This window comes from Carcharodon carcharias, chromosome 12 (assembly GCF_017639515.1).
Source record: "Carcharodon carcharias isolate sCarCar2 chromosome 12, sCarCar2.pri, whole genome shotgun sequence".
Taxonomy (NCBI): Eukaryota; Metazoa; Chordata; class Chondrichthyes; order Lamniformes; family Lamnidae; genus Carcharodon; species Carcharodon carcharias.
The window spans coordinates 86,854,298-86,873,307 of NC_054478.1; the positions used below are offsets into that span (position 1 = coordinate 86,854,298).

At 46.7% G+C, this 19,010-nt stretch overlaps 1 protein-coding gene across 1 annotated transcript in view; it reads right to left on the reverse strand.

Annotated features, from left to right (window-relative positions):
* The window catches only part of ttn.1 (titin, tandem duplicate 1), a 685,821-nt gene that overhangs the window by 487,456 nt on the left and 179,355 nt on the right, over positions 1–19,010 (reverse strand). The window contains exons 16-17 of the mRNA XM_041201521.1: positions 16,356–16,535; positions 16,104–16,253 (exon numbers count right to left, since the gene is read on the reverse strand). Of these exons, the coding sequence (XP_041057455.1) occupies positions 16,104–16,253; positions 16,356–16,535 (330 nt within the window). The remainder of the gene's footprint in view (positions 1–16,103; positions 16,254–16,355; positions 16,536–19,010) is intronic.

The window sequence follows — 19,010 nt, forward strand, 5'->3', positions numbered from 1 at the left end:
CTTGTTCAATTTCAGTGTTGCTCTGAAAGTGGTGGGGTGGATTTTTCCTTCCGGGACTAAGTCCTGTGGCAGGGGCGGGGAAGGAAGCAGAGTCCGCTGGAAATTCGCATGGTATCACGCAACCTCAGCCTCATTAATGATGCAGTTGGGAGTTTCCCAACATTTTTCGTGGCAGGGTAGGCTGGATGGCGCCCTCATATCTGGGCGCCGTATTTAAAAGGTGCCCAGACAGCAACTTGCCCACCCTGCTGATTGAGGAGATGACCAGAAGAGGACAGGGAGCTCCAGTGCCCAAGTTCAGCGACACCTCTCTGGGCATCCTGCTTGACCAAGTGGAGGCCAGGAGGGACGTCCTTGATCCACCGGATGGGAGGAAGAGGCTGAGCAGAGAGGCAAAACCTGCATGGGAGCAAGTCTCGAGGGCAGCCAGTGCCCAGGGCCTCCATCAGAGGACTGCACTGCAATGTCGAAAAGGGATCAATGACCTCATCAGCAGCTCACACTCACATCAATGAACGGTCCAGGAGACATGGGCCTCAGTGGCAACTTGATAAGGTGATGCCTCATAGCCCCACAACAGTCCATCCACTCTGCAGTCGGAGAGGCCACTGGGGTCCCTCACCCTTCCACACAGAGACCCCACATGCTGTCTGGGATTAGGGAGTAAGGGGCTCAGGTGTTGAGGACAGCAGCAGGCACTGCTAATGATATGCCTCTCTAAGCATAAAATCTGTATGGGCTCACTGCTCCGGAGGGTGCTGGCCCAGGACCCTTCTGAATAACCTGCACTGCATCAATCACATGGCACACAATCCAGTGGGTTATTTGTAAGAATGGAATCATGGAAAGATACATGGAACCCAATCGCTTTCAGGCCCATCTTCTCTCTTTGTGCAGGAGAAGCTAAGCCAAAATAAAAGAGAGAGGGAGAAGACGGGAGGGGGCCGGCCACACTTAGAAGAACTGATCGACTTTGAGGAGTGGGCAGCCCAGCTGGCAGGGGTGGAATGGGACAGATCCATCAGAGATGGAGAGATTGGCCTCCATCCAGTTAGGATCCACGCATTGTCATCGAAACCTCAGGGTCAAGTGTATCTCAACGTTGGAGGCACTTGCTCTCTCCTCTCTCACTTACACAAGCCAACAGGAAGAGGGAAAGGCCCAAAAGCGAGGAAGCCCTGTCCAGCACACACACAAGCCAGAAGAGGAGTTGAGTACATCGCTGATGAAAGTGCATCTGTACGAACATCACAGCTGATTCCTGCACCTTCCACCATCCTAGAGACACACACCTTGATGGGTATTAGTTCTAGTTTAGGAAGGGTCTCATATTCTGGTGGTCACTGCACGGACTTGTGTCTGCAGCAGGATGGGGCAGAGTCAGCCCAGCTCACCGGCATGTGCAGGAGTGCTAGGGAACATCTGCGAAGTTCGTGCCTGATGACGGGCCACTGGAATTGGTCTTCCAGGTGATGCTGAGAGGCAGCAAGAGACAGGGGAAATCAGGCAGAGACATTGAAGTCCCTCAACAGGGCGGCATGCGAGGCAGAGGAGACTGTCTGCCTGCTGGCTGATGAAGTGGTGACAACCTGTTCACGCATGGAGATCTCCATGGAGAACCTGGTCCAGCAGATTCTGCCAGAGGTGCGCGTAGACCTGCACTCCATCGCGGCAGCCGTGGGTGACCTTCTGCAGTGGCTAAGCGAGAGGGGGATGGGGCACCTCAAGGAGGTGCTCCTTCCCCTCAAGGAGTTAGGCAGGGGCTGGCAGTTGGACACCCCTGGGACCTCCACTCCGGACTCACCCTTCAGAATCTCCCTTACCTGTGACCCCCTTCAGCCTCATTCTTTGACCGCAGAGGGAGCAGTTGTTCCAGAGCAGGACAGCCAAAATAAGCCGGGGATGGCTACCAAGGTCATCCAAGGCAACAGGGCCAATTGGTCAGCTGTCTCCATCCCTGCTGTGGATATTGGGGTGGGGGGAGAAACTAAGAAGTTTGGAATTCATAAACGGTTGCGCGGGTACATTATGATTGTTACAAATATCACACCTTTGTAAATATAGTTCACTTGCTCTTCAATCATATCTAATGTGGCTTATTTGCGATTATCCTTAAGTCTGAATGCGACACCCTATGTCCCCCTTTGACAGGGCCCTTGTGAACCATGTGCGAGAAGCCTTCCGTGCACGCTGAGCCTTTGTCCTTCACACCCTCACTTGCACCAGCCCCTCCCTCTGAACCCCTTTCCCCTCTGCACCCTCCATGCCCCTTCACACTTCTGCAACCCCCATTCCCCTTCTGCGCCTGCTCAAGTCCCCGCCCCCCCCCCCCCATTCGCACCCCAACATGGCCCTTCCCACCCTCCTGCTCTGTACCAGCTCGCCCACTGCACAATCCCCGCTGAAGCTTTCTCTTTCCCCTACCACCCCCATGACATGTTGCCTTAGTTAACATGTACAGAGTTTCTAACTGATAGCTGTATGTTTTCAGCTGGGTGTGAAAGATTAGATGCACCAGCTGCTGACCATTCTGAGCAGCCCTACTCACTGTGCTGATTGTTTATTCAGATGTGGAAGGTGTTAGGCAAAATATTAACATGTTGTCAAAGGCAAACCCTTGAATGGTTGGCTGTATAATAGCTACCAAGTCTTTAATATTTTGAGGGATAAACCCTGTATGCACTGAAAGAACCTTTTGCCTGATAAACTACTATGGAAAATAATTGCTCTGCTGTATTTGCTGGTCAACAACTGCTTATATTTATATAGCAACTTGAGCATAATGAAACATCCCAAGAGGAGCATTATAGAGTATAACCAAGCCATGGAAAGATATTAGGTTAGATGAGCAAAAACTTGCTGGCGCATTTTAAGAAATATCTTAAAGGATTAAAGTGAGGTAGAGAGGCAGAGAGGTGTAGGGAGGGAATTTCAGAGCTTGGGGCTTAGACAGCTGAAGGCACGGCCACCAATAATGCACCAATTAAAATTGAGGATGCACAAGAGTCCAGAATTAGAGGAGTGCAGATGTCTCTGAGGGTTGTGGGGTTGGAGGAGGTTCCAGAGAAAGGGAGGGGCGAGACTATGGAGGAATCAAGAAAAAGGGTGACAATTTTAAAGTCAAGTCGTTACTCGACTAGGAGCAAATATGGGTCAGCAAGTGCAGGGGTGATAGAGGAATGTGAGCTAAGACACAGGCAGCAGATTCTTGGATGATCTCAAGTTTATGAAGGGTGGAATGTGGGAGACCAGCCAGGAGTGCGTTGGAATAGTTACGTCTCGAGATAACAAAGGCAAGGTTTCAGCAGCAGATGAACTGAGGCAGGGGTGAAGTTGGATGATGTAACTGGTCACTTTAAGAATCAGTGGTAAAGCTTTGATTATAATCACATCTGTACATAAGTTGCTGAGATATTTTTCAGGCTATCATGCAGGTTGAAAACATCCATAAATTGGTTAGGTATGTAAGTCACCCCTTAGACTGTAAGAAATGTAAAAGCGTGCGTGGTGGTCCAACGTAATACAAATTTTACAATGGTTAAAAGACAAGTCAAGTTGAAAGTGATGATAGTTACAGTAACACTTATTCTACAAATCTAATAATTTGTTAATTGCTGTTGCCGAGATTATAGTCTACTTGGCATTAACAAATTGGCATTGCAACATGTTCTCCCACTCTTCTTTTAATATTCATCTTGTACTAGGGACTGAGGGGGCTGGGCTCATTGTTACTTTGTGCTACATTTCTACTTGTTCCTTGATAACATTTCCTGGTTGCATTAAATTCCGAACAATTCCAGAGTATAATTAAAACTAACACAGTAATCTCTGTAAAATATCCATTATAATACCCGTAAAGCAGTCAAAAATACTCAAGTTGAATGCCGATAAATCTTTAACTACATGACTGTAGACTACTAATTAAAATATCACTTTTTTTTAAAAGATCATCTTAACTTGATCCCATTTAATCATTCGTACAGTGCCTGATTCTAAAATATAACAATTTATTTTTGCTTTTTTTGTGGCAACAAATGATAGCATTTGAAAGAAAACTCGAGATATTTTGGAATGACAATATTCAGAGTGCTAAGCAATCAAAACATGAATAATTTAACAATGTTTTATCAAGCAAATTACTGCCAACGTGGGAAAGCTGAAATAAAAACAGAAAATGCTGGAAAAACTCCAAAGGTCTAGCAGCATCTGTGAAAAGGGAAACAGAGTTAACATTTTGAGTCCAATGTGACTCTCCTTCAGAACAATGCTTTATGCTTGGAGCAGATTAAATATTGATCTGCTTGGCCTGGTTCAGGCTTCTTTATGAGAAAGGCCATTTAACTCATCTTTGTTCATTCATCCATAACAACATCAGAAATAGGAGCAGGAGTAAACCATTCAGCCTTTCCAGCCTACTCCACCATTAAATAAGATCATGGCTGATCTGATCGTGGTCTTAACTCCACTTTCCTGTCTGTCCCCCATAACCCTTAACTCTCTTATCAATCAAAAATCTGTCTAATTCAGCCTTGAGTATATTCAATGGGTGGGATTTTCCATTCTGGAGACTAAGTGCGGTGGTGGGGAGGATTAGCGACGAATTTCCCACTGATTGGCGGGTCAGGTTCTCATGTCCAATCTTCCACTTGAAACTTCATTAATTATGCATAGACGAGCTGCTCACTGAATCACATGATGAGGTGGACACAGATTTGTCCACCCACCATCACCTCATGGGGTCAAAGTTCCTGGTGCCATATTTAAAGGCCCCTCCCCCCCTTCCCAGGCACACACATTGCTCTCTGCAGCCCAAGGAAAAGATAAAGAGTTTGCCAAGGTTTAGCCATGGCTCCCTGGAGGCTTCAATAAGAGGTGTCTGCCAGCACCGGGAGGTTCTTTGCCCCAGGGATGGATCCAGGAAGTCCACTAACCTCACCTCACCGGCCTGGGAGGTGGTTGTGAAGGAGGTCAGCTCTGCGGGCAACTGCCAGAGAAATGCCATCCAGTGCAGGAAGTGGCTGAATGATCTAATCCGCTCCGACAGGGTAAGTCATTCTTCAGCTCACTCCAAACTCACTCTCTCATCATGGCATTATACACTCAAAGCATCATACAGCTCAGGGATCTCACACAATATTAGCGAGGGAGAAATCAGCATTGAAAGTCTATTCACCAGCATCTCATCTATCATGCTGCACAAATAGCATCTTCAGCCCTTACTGGAGAGGGCTGAGCACACACAGCAGGCAGGCTTGCTTTCCAACCTCTGCTCCATTCTTTCTCATCAACGTTCTATCCCTTTGTCTTCATGCAGGCCAAGCTTGCCCACAACAGCAGGGAGAGATCCCAGACCAGAGGAGTGACAGGGAATATCCAAATTTAAGGAGGACGCTGCTGAATTGGTGGGGAGGACAGAGATCACTCCTGTGGTGAAGGTGAGATCAGCCTCTCCCAGCAAACCAGTATGGATGAGCCCTCCATGAGTTGATCACATTCTGACATTCACAGTGAGAGTCATGCAATGTTGCATTCAGTCTGTTCATGAACTAAATCTACCTTCTCTCTTTTACAGGTCCAGACAGACCAGCACAGGCAGCATAAGCCCAAGCCCCCAGGCCACCTCAGAGGAGGATGCTGAGGATCCATTTGAAGAGGACCCACAACCGCGCTCACCTGCACCTTCCACCAGCGCAGAGACACACACCCGGGTGGCTTATAGATCTAGATTAGGCTCGGGGTCACATCCAGGGGGGCACCTCACTGACACATCTCTGCAGCAATTGGAGGCAGTGACATCCCAGGTCTCTGGTACTCGGAGGACTGCTGGAAAACAGCCACCCGCTGAGTCTGGGTCAGATGATGAGTTTCTGGAAACGGCAATTGCTAACATGTTGGAGTTCAAAGGCAGGCTGTGGAACATCAGGTAGAGCTTCGAGAGGTAGTCAACAGACGAGAGCGAAGGATGGAAGAGTCCGTCTGCGTTCTGTCTTATTTTGTGGCTCTGACATACGAGCGCCTCGAGGTCTCCATGGGAATGGTAGCAGCTGCCTTGGAGACCTTGGTCCAGCAGATTCTGCTGGATTTGCGCTCAGACCTGCGCTCCATCGCTATAGGCATTGGTGGGATCCATCAGTGGCTGGGCTAGAGGGGGACGGGGCACCTTGACCTCCATCCAGGTGCCCCTTCTCCTCAAGGAGTCAGGCAGGGCCCTGGGAGGAGCAGCTGGACACGCTGGGACCAGCCACTCAGATGACTCTGAGCTTCTGCAACCATTCTTAAACCCCTCTGCCCGTGACCCCCTCAGCTCCAGTTGCACAGTACAAGGAGGGTGCACATGCCCCACAGCACGAAACCCAAAGTGGGGTGTGGCCCTCCAGGTCTCAGGCCTCCAGAGGATGCCCACCAAAGTCATCAAAGAAAACAGGGTGTAGCATTCAGCAGGCTTCCTCTATCTCTGCAGTAGATGTCAGGGATGCACCAAAACATAGGGGTAAGGTTAGAAAGATTAAGAAACATTGATATCACTTCTGACTCACAGGTGTTCACTCACTGTTTATACCATGTACCTTTGGACGTACATTTGTTGTTCTTGACAATGGTCTCATTATTTAAATGTGTCATATGCAGCTATGTGCCCTCTTATTGCAAGGTTGACCTAAGCTCCCACACCTTGATCATCTCCCTTTGTGAGCCTCATATTCATGTGAACTCCAGCTGACTCATTTAAGTTACTCACCCAATGTTTAATTTCAAGGAGATGTGTCAAACTCTTCATTGAAAGTGATTGCAAATTGCGTTTTGAACTTTTATTCCTTACATGACACATGGAGATATGCGTGCCTTGAAGAGTTACCCTTAATATTGACTCATCATCAAATGGCTGTCTTTACTGTTTGTGCCAAAGCACAAGACCTGCAGCCATGATGGTCTCTCCAGCCATGTGCGCATCTCTGTGGCTGCAAGAAGTGTCTCCTTCAGGAGGCCATGACTGCATCAAGTCCAGATGACACAGGGTTTGCATTGGCGTGCTACCTTTCACTTCCCAGAGTGGATAACTGCAGCTTTGGCTGCTCACCTTCTCAAAGATTAGGGCCTGGTGAAACCTGAGAGTTGGAGATCCAAGGCCGAATGCTGACCTTGCTCTCAGTGTGAGTGGTTGTGAACGCCTTTCAGATCGCTGGCATGCAATGAAGGAACAGGAGAAATACACTTGGGTCCCCTTGCCTGCACCTTACTCCTCCTGGAATGGTGTGGCAATCAGTGTCTCACGGGCACATCTTCTCCATCGAGCCCCTTCAATGGCATCCTCTCGTAGAAGCTCACCGTCATCTTCTTGCTCAGCTTCATGCCCTTGCAGGTCTTCATCATCTGAGGAGTTCTCAGCTTCTTCCATGTCTCCCTCTGGCAAGTCACCTCCCTTTTAAAGTGCCAGGTTGTGTAGGGTGCAACACTATTATGCGGGAACCCTCTATGGAGAGTACTGCAGAGCGGCACCTGAGCGGTTCAAGCATCAGAAGCGTATCTTCAGGATGCCAATTGTCTGCTCAATGGTGGATCGTGTCTAGTTATGTGTGGCGTTGTATCTCTCCTCTGAGGCACTTTGAGGATCACGTTTGGGTGTCAGGAGACATCTTTTCAGCAGGTGCCCCTTATCACCCAGCACCAGCCCTGTAAGCGCTGCAGCTTTTAAAATATCTGAGGCTCCTGGGAGTGATTCAGGACTTGGGAGTCTTGGGAACTACCAGGGTAAGTGGCACAGGTGTGCATTATGTGCTTCTGATGATCGCACAACAAATGAACATTTATGGAGTGGAATCCTTTCCTGTTAATGAACATCAGGGGCTGCTGCCATGGAGCTCGCATAGCCACAGGAATGCAATCGATTGCACCATTCCTCTAGGAAAGCCTGAGATGGCCACAAAGCCCGGGAATCTAGCAGCCTGCCTGGCTTCATCCAGTATGAGCGTCACATAATTATGAGTCTTACTGTAAAGGGCATCCATCACCTCCGTGAAACATTTATGTGTTGAGGGCTTAGAAATGCTGCATAGGTCACATGTGGATCCCTGGAATGACCCGCTGGCATAAAAACTGAGTGCGGCAGTGACTTTCAGGGGCATTGGCAGTGGATGTCCTTCTAGTCCAAACGGCATTAGATCCTCCTGTCGAATGTGGCAGATATGAGCCACCACATCTCTTAACAAGCATAGTTGCGTGCAGCATTGCCTCTCACTCATCTCCAGGTAGGAAAGGCGTCCTCAGTATACCCTTGGTTGTGTGAGTCACCTCTGCAGGATGGGCCTGACTTCCTCATCCTCCGGGTGTTGTTGGGGGTCCCTGGACCATGTCCCTCAGGCCTGGTCTCCCCTTGAAGTTGTGCTAGGCAGTGCCGGGCCCTTCTTCTCTTCCTCATTTGGGGTGCATGATAGGCAAATATAGTCGACCTCCTATTCGCAACTAGAAAGCCATGGTCATGCCCTGGAGCTGCTTCTGCGCCTCTTGCTTTTCCCTGATCCAGCATTCCAGCTGAGGTGCTACCTCACAGACCTAGGTAACCAAGATGACACACCAGATACCTGACATCTTAACACCTGAAAGGCTGGAAAAGGCTTCAGCACATCCACGATATGATCAACCTTGCCAATGGCACTCCTGCTATGTCTGCTCTGATATACTGATTATGCCTAACTTGCATTTTTGGAATGACTAGATGCCCTTTGGCCCATTGGCCATGCCAATTGGTGAAAGCACCTTACAGGCTTTCATTGATCATCTTTCTCATATCCATCAGTTGTGTTCCCTTCATGATTGGCTGCATCTTCCGTTCTCACACTCCTCTCTGTTAATGCTCTCATTGATCCACTTCATTGTGACCTCAATGAGTCCTGCACTCTCAAGTTAAAGTGCTCCAAACGTCAGTGCTCCCAATAAACTCTTCCTGAGTTCTATCAGCTCAGAGTTTATTCCAATGTTGTTACTCTAAGCAGTGTGAGGGTGTCTCATGCTAGGGCCCCCGAGTCCAGCTGTGGGCTCCTCCCAGACTACCTCAGACTCCTCCCATGCAGATTCTTTTCCAGTTTTGATTTTAAACTGCGTCATAACTTTTAGGCCTCAGGATGGTGCTGCTGCATTTTTACTTCGGGACCAGCTTCGACCCTCCACCTATCAGTAGCCAGTTCCCCCTGATCTTCCTTAAACCTCATGATGTGTGGGTAGAACTCCCTCCGATGATTCTCCACCCTTCCCCAGTAACCCAGGATCCCATTGCCATTGTGGTGACATTCCTGCCCTCCCCGCTAAAACCATTACTGTTGATGCCCCCATGCCCCTTGTGGGCCTCACCCCTCCCCACCTTGAGGCTGTGTGCATGGTGAGATACGTAGGTGCCCATTCCCACACCCCCAGGAGAGTTTCGAGTGTCCTCTCTTTATTACGTTTACCCCATTTACAGACTGCAGATACCTCCCCTGACTATGACCATCCCATCTGCAGCCCAGAAATGAGCCAGACACCTCCATCACCACCGACTGTGAGACTATGACCAAGCCCTGCATCCCAAGCTGTGCCTGATCCCCATTGAGCACACAGGCCTGGAGTGGGAAGATGATCTCACCCCGACTAAGTGGTCCACAGAGCCCCAGGACTGCCTTTAATCTCTCAACTAGACCTCTTTGCCCCAGTCCAGGGACAATGACTGTCTTTCACTCAGCTCTCCAGTTCCTTCAGGATTGGCCACAAGACCATTCACCCTCCATGAGTCTCTGTGCAACCTGTCACTCTTGTACAAACCTTCCCCTCACGACACCACTCATGAGTCTATGTGCAACCTTTCCCTCACGTGCCACACTAACCTCCTCCTTTCCTACTCCAGAGCCTGCATGCATCCCTCACATTCCTTCAATCCAAATTCCAACCACCCACCTTCTGTGTCTGCGTTCCAGTGTTGCTTGTTGGGCTCCAGCCTCCCCATCCCTCTGCCTGCCATCATAATGCCCTACCCCCTTCTTCTCTGACACCTTCCTCCAACCCCATCATACCCCTTTCACCCTCAGGTCTCCATCGTCCGTTTACCCTCCCTCACCTCAGTTGCTGATATCTGTTTTAGAGTGCAGCCCTGCCTGAGGTCCACAGCACACAATGCTGTCATCCTGGAGTAGCCTGGCACCCACCATGAGCAACCCAGCTCAACACCCAGGACACCCACTGTGAGCAGCCCAGCTCAACACCCAGGACACCCACTGTGAGCAGCCCAGCTCAACACCCAGGACACCCACTGTGAGCAGCCCAGCTCAACACCCGAGACACCCACGGTGAGCAGCCCAGCTCAACACCCAAGACACCCACTGTGAGCAGCCCAGCTCAACACCCAGGACACCCACTGTGAGCAGCCCAGCTCAACACCCGAGACACCCACTTTGAGCAACCCAGCTCAACACACAAGACACCCACTGTGAGCAGCCCAGCTCAACACCCGAGACACCCACTGTGAGCAGCCCAGCTCAACACCCGAGACACCCACTTTGAGCAACCCAGCTCAACACCCGAGACACCCACTTTGAGCAGCCCAGCTCAACACACAAGACACCCACTGTGAGGAGCCCAGCTCAACACCCAGGACACCCACTGTGAGCAGCCCAGCTCAACACACAAGACACCCACTGTGAGCAGCCCAGCTCAACACCCGAGACACCCACTGTGAGCAGCCCAGCTCAACACACAAGACACCCACTGTGAGCAGCCCAGCTCAACACCTGAGACACCCACTGTGAGTAGTCCAGCTCAATACCCGAGACACCCACTGTGAGCAGTCCAGCTCAACACCCAAGACACCCACTGTGAGCAGCCCAGCTCAACACCTGAAACACCCACTGTGAGCAGCCCAGCTCAACACCCGAGACACCCACTGTGAGCAGCCCAGCTCAACACCTGAGACATCCACTGTGATTCTGGTGAGTTGTGTTTTTAATGAGCATTCATGACATGCCAATACATGCAGATGGGTTTCCCATCATGGGTCAGCGGGAAATTCAACCTGCACTTAGCCCTCCATGATGGGAAAATTCCGACTTTTTTCCCGTTGGCGAGATTCTGACTTTTGGTCTCCCATTGAATTTTCCACTCCCGCCCACCACGAAACCATGAAAAATTCCACCCAATGACTCAGCCTCTGCTGTTCTCTGGGATAGAGAATGCCAAAGATGAATCATCCTCTGAGAGAAGAAATTCCTCTTCATCACCATCTGAAATGGGAGACCCCTTATTGTGAGACTGTGCTGCCTAGTTCTACATTTCCACACAAGGGTAAACATACTCTCAGCATCTAACCTGTCAAGACAACTCAGAATCTTATATTTTCAATAAGATCAACTCTTTTCTTCTAAACTCCAATGGGTATAGACCCAACCTGTTCATCCTTTCCTCAGAAGACAACTCCCTTCAGCCCTGGAATCAATCTAGTGAACCTTCTCTGAACTGCCTCCAATGCAAGTATATCCCTTGTTAGGTAAGGAGACCAAAACTGTACATAGGTACTTTAGCTATGGTCTCACCAACACCCTGTACTGTTGTAGCAAGACTTCCCTATTTTTATACTTCATCCCCCTTGCAAGAAAGGCCAACATTCCATTTGTCTGCCTAATTACCTGCTGAACCTGCATGCTCACTTTTTGTGATTCACATCCTAGAACACTCAGATCCCTCTGTACAGCAACATTCTCTTCATTTAAATAATATTTTGCTTTTCTATTCTTCCCACTGACAGCCTCTCATTTTCCCACATTATACTCCATCTGCCAAATTTTAGCCCACTCACTTAACCTATCTAAATCATTTTCAGACTCTTTGGCCTGGATTTTCACCAAGTCAGGTTGACTCGGAGGCCCTTTAAAAATGATTGGGCAGGTCCTGATTCCCAGATTCCTGACCCCATTTCTGGGCTGTTTAATTTTCTGGAGTGCACTTAAAGGGTGCTGGTTGTTTCCTGTCAGAAGCCGGATTCCACACTCCCGACCTGGTCAGGCTCCACTGCGGAGATAAGCATGTCCGAACCCTCTGCAATTTTCATGGAGTTGGGCAAATTTTTAAAGAATCGTGGTCTAAGGCCCCTTTGAGGAGTTGTGAATGTGAGTGTGCAGGAGGGGACTTTTCAAAAGATAAGTTCAAAAGGTCCCCCTCATGCCCCCCATGCTAAGCTATGCCCTCCACACATCTATCCCTTCATGCCCCAAATGTCAAGCTCTGCCCTTCCACCCACTCCCTATGTCTCCTCATGCCCCCTATGCCAAACTCTGCCATTCCACCCACCCTCTTAGGCTCCTCATGCCCCTTGGACAAGCACTGTCCTTCTACTTGCCTCAGGCAACTTGTGCCCCCTATGCCAAGCTCTGGTACTTCCATGCCCATTGACTCACTGTACACTTTATAGAAACAATATATACCATAGCGCATAGTGGGATCTGTCAAAAAATAGTTTTGAAAAAATGTAACCCATTGACAAATTTCTCCTCTGAAAAAACTGTTGGGACACAAGCTAATAAAAGTGTCACTCATCCAGGCCCTTTCACTTGAATCACTTGAAATTACTTAAGTTATGTCAACAAACATTGTGATATTGACTGCTGAGGTCAGAGAGCTGAGCTGTCAATCAAATAATGTTTCCTCTGGGGAGCAGGTATTCTCATAATCTGAGAATCTCAGAGCTGTCTGGGCTCTAAGCCAAGCCTCCTATGTACAGGTCAGGTTCCCTGATTTCTGCAGTCAATTTCACAATGTTTCTTTAATTAACTCAAATGGTTTCAAGTGTTTGTGGTTTATGGTTTTTGAAACTTCAAACAGCCTGGATGATTTTATTAGCTTGCTGTCCAGGCTTTTTCTCATAGGAGAAATTTGTCAATGGAATACATTTTTTCAAAGCTTTTTTTTTTGACAGATCCCACTATATACTATGATGGACATTATTTCTATAAAATATACAGTGGGTCAATGGGCATGATAGTGCCAGAGCTTGGCATAGGGACATGAGGGGCCTGAGGGGGTGAGAAGGGCAGAGACTGGTACAGGGGGAATAAGAGACTTGAGGGGGTGAGTGGAAAGGATATAGGGATCATGAGAGGCCTGAGGAAAAGGGTGCAAAGGGAGAGCTTGGCATAGGGGGCATGAGGGGACATAGGGGTGGGTGGGAGGGCAGAGCTTGGCATAGGGGTCATAGGAGAGTGGTACATAGAGGTACATGAGGTGGCATGGATGGGGCATGGGGAGTGTTTGGAGGATGAAGGGGATATGAGGGGTGAAGTCTGAAGGGCCTTTGTGTTTTTTTACTGGGATAAAGTCCCATGGTACCAAGGTAGATTTTTTAAACAGCCCACCTCTGCAACGGCTGCCCCTGTGGCTCCCTCCACACTTCTTCCCGGGTAGGTTGGCCTGACTCCAGTTCGTACCCGGTCACCCAGCAATGGAGATTCCGCCTTGGAGGACACTTTCTCCTGAGGCTGACAGTCCAGGCAGGGAATTTTCCTCCTACCTGCCTCAAGGATAAAAATCCAGGCCTTTGTGTCCTCCTCACAACTTGCTTTCCTATTATCTTTGTATAACCAGCAAATTTGGCTATAATACATTCTATCCTTTTATCCAACTCATTAATATGGATTGTAAATAGTTGAAGCCTCAGCATTGATCCCTGCAGCACTCTACTGGTTACAATTTGCCAACCTAAAAATGACCCATTTATCTCAACTCTCTGTTTCCTGTGTCCAGAAAGAATCTACAATTCCCTCAGTCTTGGCTCCTACCACTTCTTAAATAAATCCCCCCTCTACTTGGAAGTCTAAACAACAACAATAACAAGAATTTATTTATGTAGCGCCTTTAACATAATGAAATTTCCAAGGGTGCTTCACACAAGCACTATAAAACAAAATATGACATTGTGCCACATAAAGAGATATTAGGGCAAATGATCAAAAAGCTTTGTTAAAGAGGTAGGTATTAATAAGTGTCTTAAAAGAGAAAAGTGAGTTAGAGAGCCGGAGAGCTGTAGGGAGGGAATTCCGGAACTTGGGGCTAGATAAATGAGAGCACAGCCACTAATGGTAGATCAATTATGACTGTGAATGCACAAGAAGCCTTAATTAAAGGAGTGCTGATATCTCAGAGGGTTGTGGGTTAGAGAAGATTACAAAGATAGGGATGGACAAAGCCCTAGAGGGATTTGAAAACATGGGTGAGCATTTTAAAATCAAGACATTGCTTAACTGGGACTAAGCATATGTGATCCTTCCTCCTTTCAAAGCTTTAAAGACCAATTTCATCTAACCCTGGCCCTTATCTACCTATTTCAATGGGTCAAGTAGACACTAGTGATCCCATAGGGTATTCCAAATAGAGTAGGGCATTCTTCCCTCCAACATCACCACTAATGAAAGACTAACGGGTCATTCTGCTCATGATTGTTTATGAGACTTTACGAGACATGAAATTAGATGCTGCATTTGCCTCCATAACAACAGTGACTACCCTTCAAGTGAATTCATTGTACGGGGAATTCTTTCATTTTTTATGTAATGTGGGAAGGTTATTTTATAAATAAAAAAATATATATTTATTTCTTTAAGCATTTTAATTAATCTGTATGTGGTCTTTGGTGCTGAATCAAATCTTCCAAGTTTCTTCTGCATTTCATTGCAATGCTTGCTGGGACAGGTAGGCTTCTCCTCCCAAAGCAGTTAACTTTAGCCTGAGAATGCACAAGTTACTGAAGCTTCCTATATGTTGCTGTAATGGGAAACTTTCCCAGATAGTTAAGGAATCTCTCATCCTTTTTTTTTCATAAGAGCACTCAGCTTGCCTGTCTCCCAATGTTTTCCTGCTAAGCTTTCATGGCCTGTGTTCTCACTGGTCTTACTGCGCTGTCATTCTCTTTTCAATTAACCACATGGTAGTAAATTGGAAATTTTTAACGGAAGTTTACATTGTTCATTGTATTATTGGTAAGAACTGCATTGAAGATTTAAAAGGATCATTAGCCTCACATATGCTGTTCACAGTTGAAGGGAGATTAATATCACATTATGTGTAGCCAGCAGGACCAATGCAAGACAGTGAGATCACTACGTGGATTGGGAAACGATGACTCTATTCCTAAATAACTCTATTCCTAAAGTACTATTTATAAGACTGAAAAACCCATTGACACAAATTGCACCAAAACAGAGATTTTGGCTTAGAAATTTGTCTAGATCCATTTTCAGGAATGGAAAATGTACCATGTTCAGAGTGTGGGCCAGAGGTAAAGCAGGTAGCAATTATACCAGAGGCAGCTTACCAATTTGAAGAGGAGCAATTTGGTAGGTCCTAAAAATTGAGGGTAAGTGTGTGGAGGGGGTGGGAGGGAAGAGAACAAGAAAACTGTGAGTACAGGCTGTCAATGGGCCACAACAGTGCTGTGGAATGCTTCCTCTTGTTTCTCTATAGTAGTAACTTCCAAAAAATATATTTACCTTTTTGGTGACAGCACTTAGCAGTCCCTATAAGGACTATGGATAAGCCTCACCAGAAACCAAAGCGCTGAGTGTTTTAGCATGAACAAATTTCTAGGGAAGGTGCTTAATCAGGTATGAAGTCTCTCATTAACATATCCAAGAGGCCTACATCAGCTTCAAGTGGCCACAAAGGATACCTGGATGTCAGCATCTGCACTCCAGGCACAATTCAAACATGGGGTGTTGAGCCGAGAAATTATTCCTTTCGCTCCTGTTTTCCACCCAGGAAATGGGCACAAGAAAAAATAATTTCTCACATTTGTACTGGTAAAGCAGTCCTTTTTAATATAATTCTGTAAACAGTACTCCCAATTACCTTTCTCATCGCTCCATATATAATTCTGAGAACAGTCATTACCTGGCGGGCATGACAATTCAAAGTATCAAAGATATGAAAAAGAAAGGCAGTCAAAGGTGATTAATTTTAATAAGGGAAGTTTACAGATTGAAATGGAGGAGAAAATTCACGAGGTTTGGTAATCTACCAACTCTCCTTGTCCATCGCAATAATGTTTTAAATCAATTGATGCTTTTTTTCAAAAATTTCTTGATTTTTTTTCTACTAACCTCATTTATTTCTTCTTTCATGGTACAGTAATGCAAATTTGTCTCCAGTTTTTCTTCATGCTGATCTGCCTTTGCACTCCACTGGATGTTCTCACTCTCGAGAATTTCAAGTTTCTGCTGAAGGGAGTCCACTGAACCCTCAATGAATTTCTACCCAAAAGAAAGTTATCAGAGGTTAAACAAGCTAGAATTAAGCAAATTCAGCAATTTGTGAAAATGTAAAGATTCCAGTACAATCCAAATTTAACTTACGGACTGCTGTGTTATGGTGATGATATCCATTGCTAACGTGAGGGACAGTTTATACAAATGGTGCACGTGTGTCTGCTTTTCTTTATGGTGACTTAGTTGTATCTTTGCTTGACTGCTACTGTCTGACATTCTTAACAGTTCTGGATATTCCAGTTCTCCGGCCTTCCTCAACTCCTCAAGCTGAAATGAAACACACTAAATTGTAATTGAAAATAAAAATTACTATAACAACAACATTTATTTACATAGAGCCTTCGATGTAATAAAAAGTACCAGGCACCTCACTGGTGCATTATAAAACAAAATACAACACAGAGACACATAAGGAGATATTAGTGTAAATCACCAAAAGCTTCGTCAAAGAGGTGGATTTTAAGGAGCGTCTTAAAGGAGGAAAGAGGCAGTGAGGTGCAAGGATGGAATTCCAGAGGTGAGCTTAACAGATGAAAGCATGCCCATCAATATAAAAGCAAAATACTGCGGATGCTGGAAATCTGAAACAAAAACAAAAATAGCTGGAAAAACTCAGCAGGTCTGACAGCATCTGCGGAGAGGAATACAGTTAACGTTTCGAGTCCATATGACTCTTCATCAGACTCTTCATCATGGCCATCAATGGTGGAGCAGTAAAAATAAGTGATGCTCAAGAGGCCAGAATTAGACTAGTGCAGATATCTTGGGGCTGAATTTTCCCCTGTCGGGAGGGTTGTGCAGGGGCGGGCAGGAGCGAGCATGAACCCGATTGGTGCCCCCGATTGGGTGCGCACCGCCATTTTACATGAGCGGGCAATTAAGGCCCACCCAGCATGATGCTCGTCCGGAAGCACTGAGCGCTCCCTGTGTGGACAGGGGGGATCCCCTGAGTCAGGACCTGTGCTCCTTTGCGCATGCAGGTGAAAGAACGCAGAAATCTCCCCAAGGCACAGAGGTTCCTCAGGGAGATTAGTTAAAGTTTTTAAAAGCTAAAGACAGAAAAGAACATATTATAAAACATGTCGCTGGGACATGTCAAGGAACATTAATGGGAAATTTTATTTAATTTATAAAAACTCCATGAAACTCCAACCCGCCCGTGGATGTGGTTTCATGAAAAATACAAAGGCCGCCTGAGCTCTTTGTCTGCCTGCCAACTTTAAGATTGGACGGGCAGCTCATTAAACTATTTTAATTTGTTTTTAACAGGCCTCAATAGGCCTTTGATAGGTCGGCAGGCGCACAGCTGACTCAGCTGTGCGCCCACCAAACTGAAAATCTAAATGATGCGTGGTGACGTCAGGACGCCCACCCAACGTCACCGCGCGTCATTTTACGTGCCGGCCCTGCTTGCCGACCAGAAAATTCTTCCCTTGGAGTTTGTGTGCATGGAGGAGACTACAAAAATAAAAGGAGAAAGGGCATAAATGGATTTGTAAACGAGGATGAGAATTTTAAAATCAAAGTGTTTAACTGGGAACCGTTGTAGATTAGTGAGCACAGGATGAATGAATGGACTCGATGCAAATTGGGGTATGGACAGTAAAGTTTTTGAAGACATCAAGATTACGGAGCATAGAATGTGAGAGGCTAGCTAGGAGTGCAAAGAACAACAGTGTTAATACTTCAGCAATATAGATAATCTGATATAAAATTAAAACCCTAAATGAAGTCAAATTCAGGACAATGTTTTAAATTCTGACAAATAATGCATTGTTCCTTAAAATTATAAGTTTCAAAATGTTCTAATTTTCTGCATTTCATGAAACACATTTAAGTAACTACCTGATACATAGGCCAGAATTTTTCTCTCTCCAAGCGGGCTCAGCGGGAGCAGTCGGGAATCCGACTGCTGCCTGTGATCGGCTCCACTCCACAATTTCATGCGGGTGGGCCAATTAAGGCCCGCCCTGCGTGGATCATGAGTGGCTTCACTCAGTGCTACCTGTGCTGGCGGGGGGAGGAGGGAGAGTGGGCCTGGCACACAGTTCACCCATGTGCGTGAAAGATCGCTTCAATCTCCCTGAGGCACGGAGTTGCCTCAGGGAGATTAATGAGATTGTTAAAAAAATTAATCAAGACAGTAAAAATTTTTAAAAACATGTCCCCTCATGTTACTCTGTCATATGAGCTGGGACATGTATTTAATTCAAAAGTTAAGTTTTTAGTTAACGTTTATTTGCTTTGGGAAACCTCATCCCGCGCGTGGATGAGGTTTCCAAAAAATGTAAAGGCCGCTCGGCCTTTTCACTTGCCCACCAACCATGAGGTTGGACAGGCAGTGTTAATTTGATTTTAGTTAGCTTGTTAATGGCCTTAATAGGCCTTTTAATGATCAGTGGTTGCGCAACCGACTCCAGCACACACCCGCTGAATGAAATCTTGCACAAGTGCGCGATGACGTCGGGACGCATGCCTGACATCAGTGCGCATCATATTATGTTCAGGTGTGCACCTGCACGCCGAACGTAAAATTCTGCCCATAAATACTGCTTAAATTAGTAAAATCTTAAGCATTATCAATCATTTTCTTAGAATGTCTATATTTCCAGACCAGTGAAATGGAATTCAGTACCTCATTTAAAGTTGGTTTGATGCTGCAAAACCATAGCTATATTCAGAGATATAAGCAACCCAACAAACCTTGTTCTGCCAGCAGCAGAGGCCCACACACATCTATGT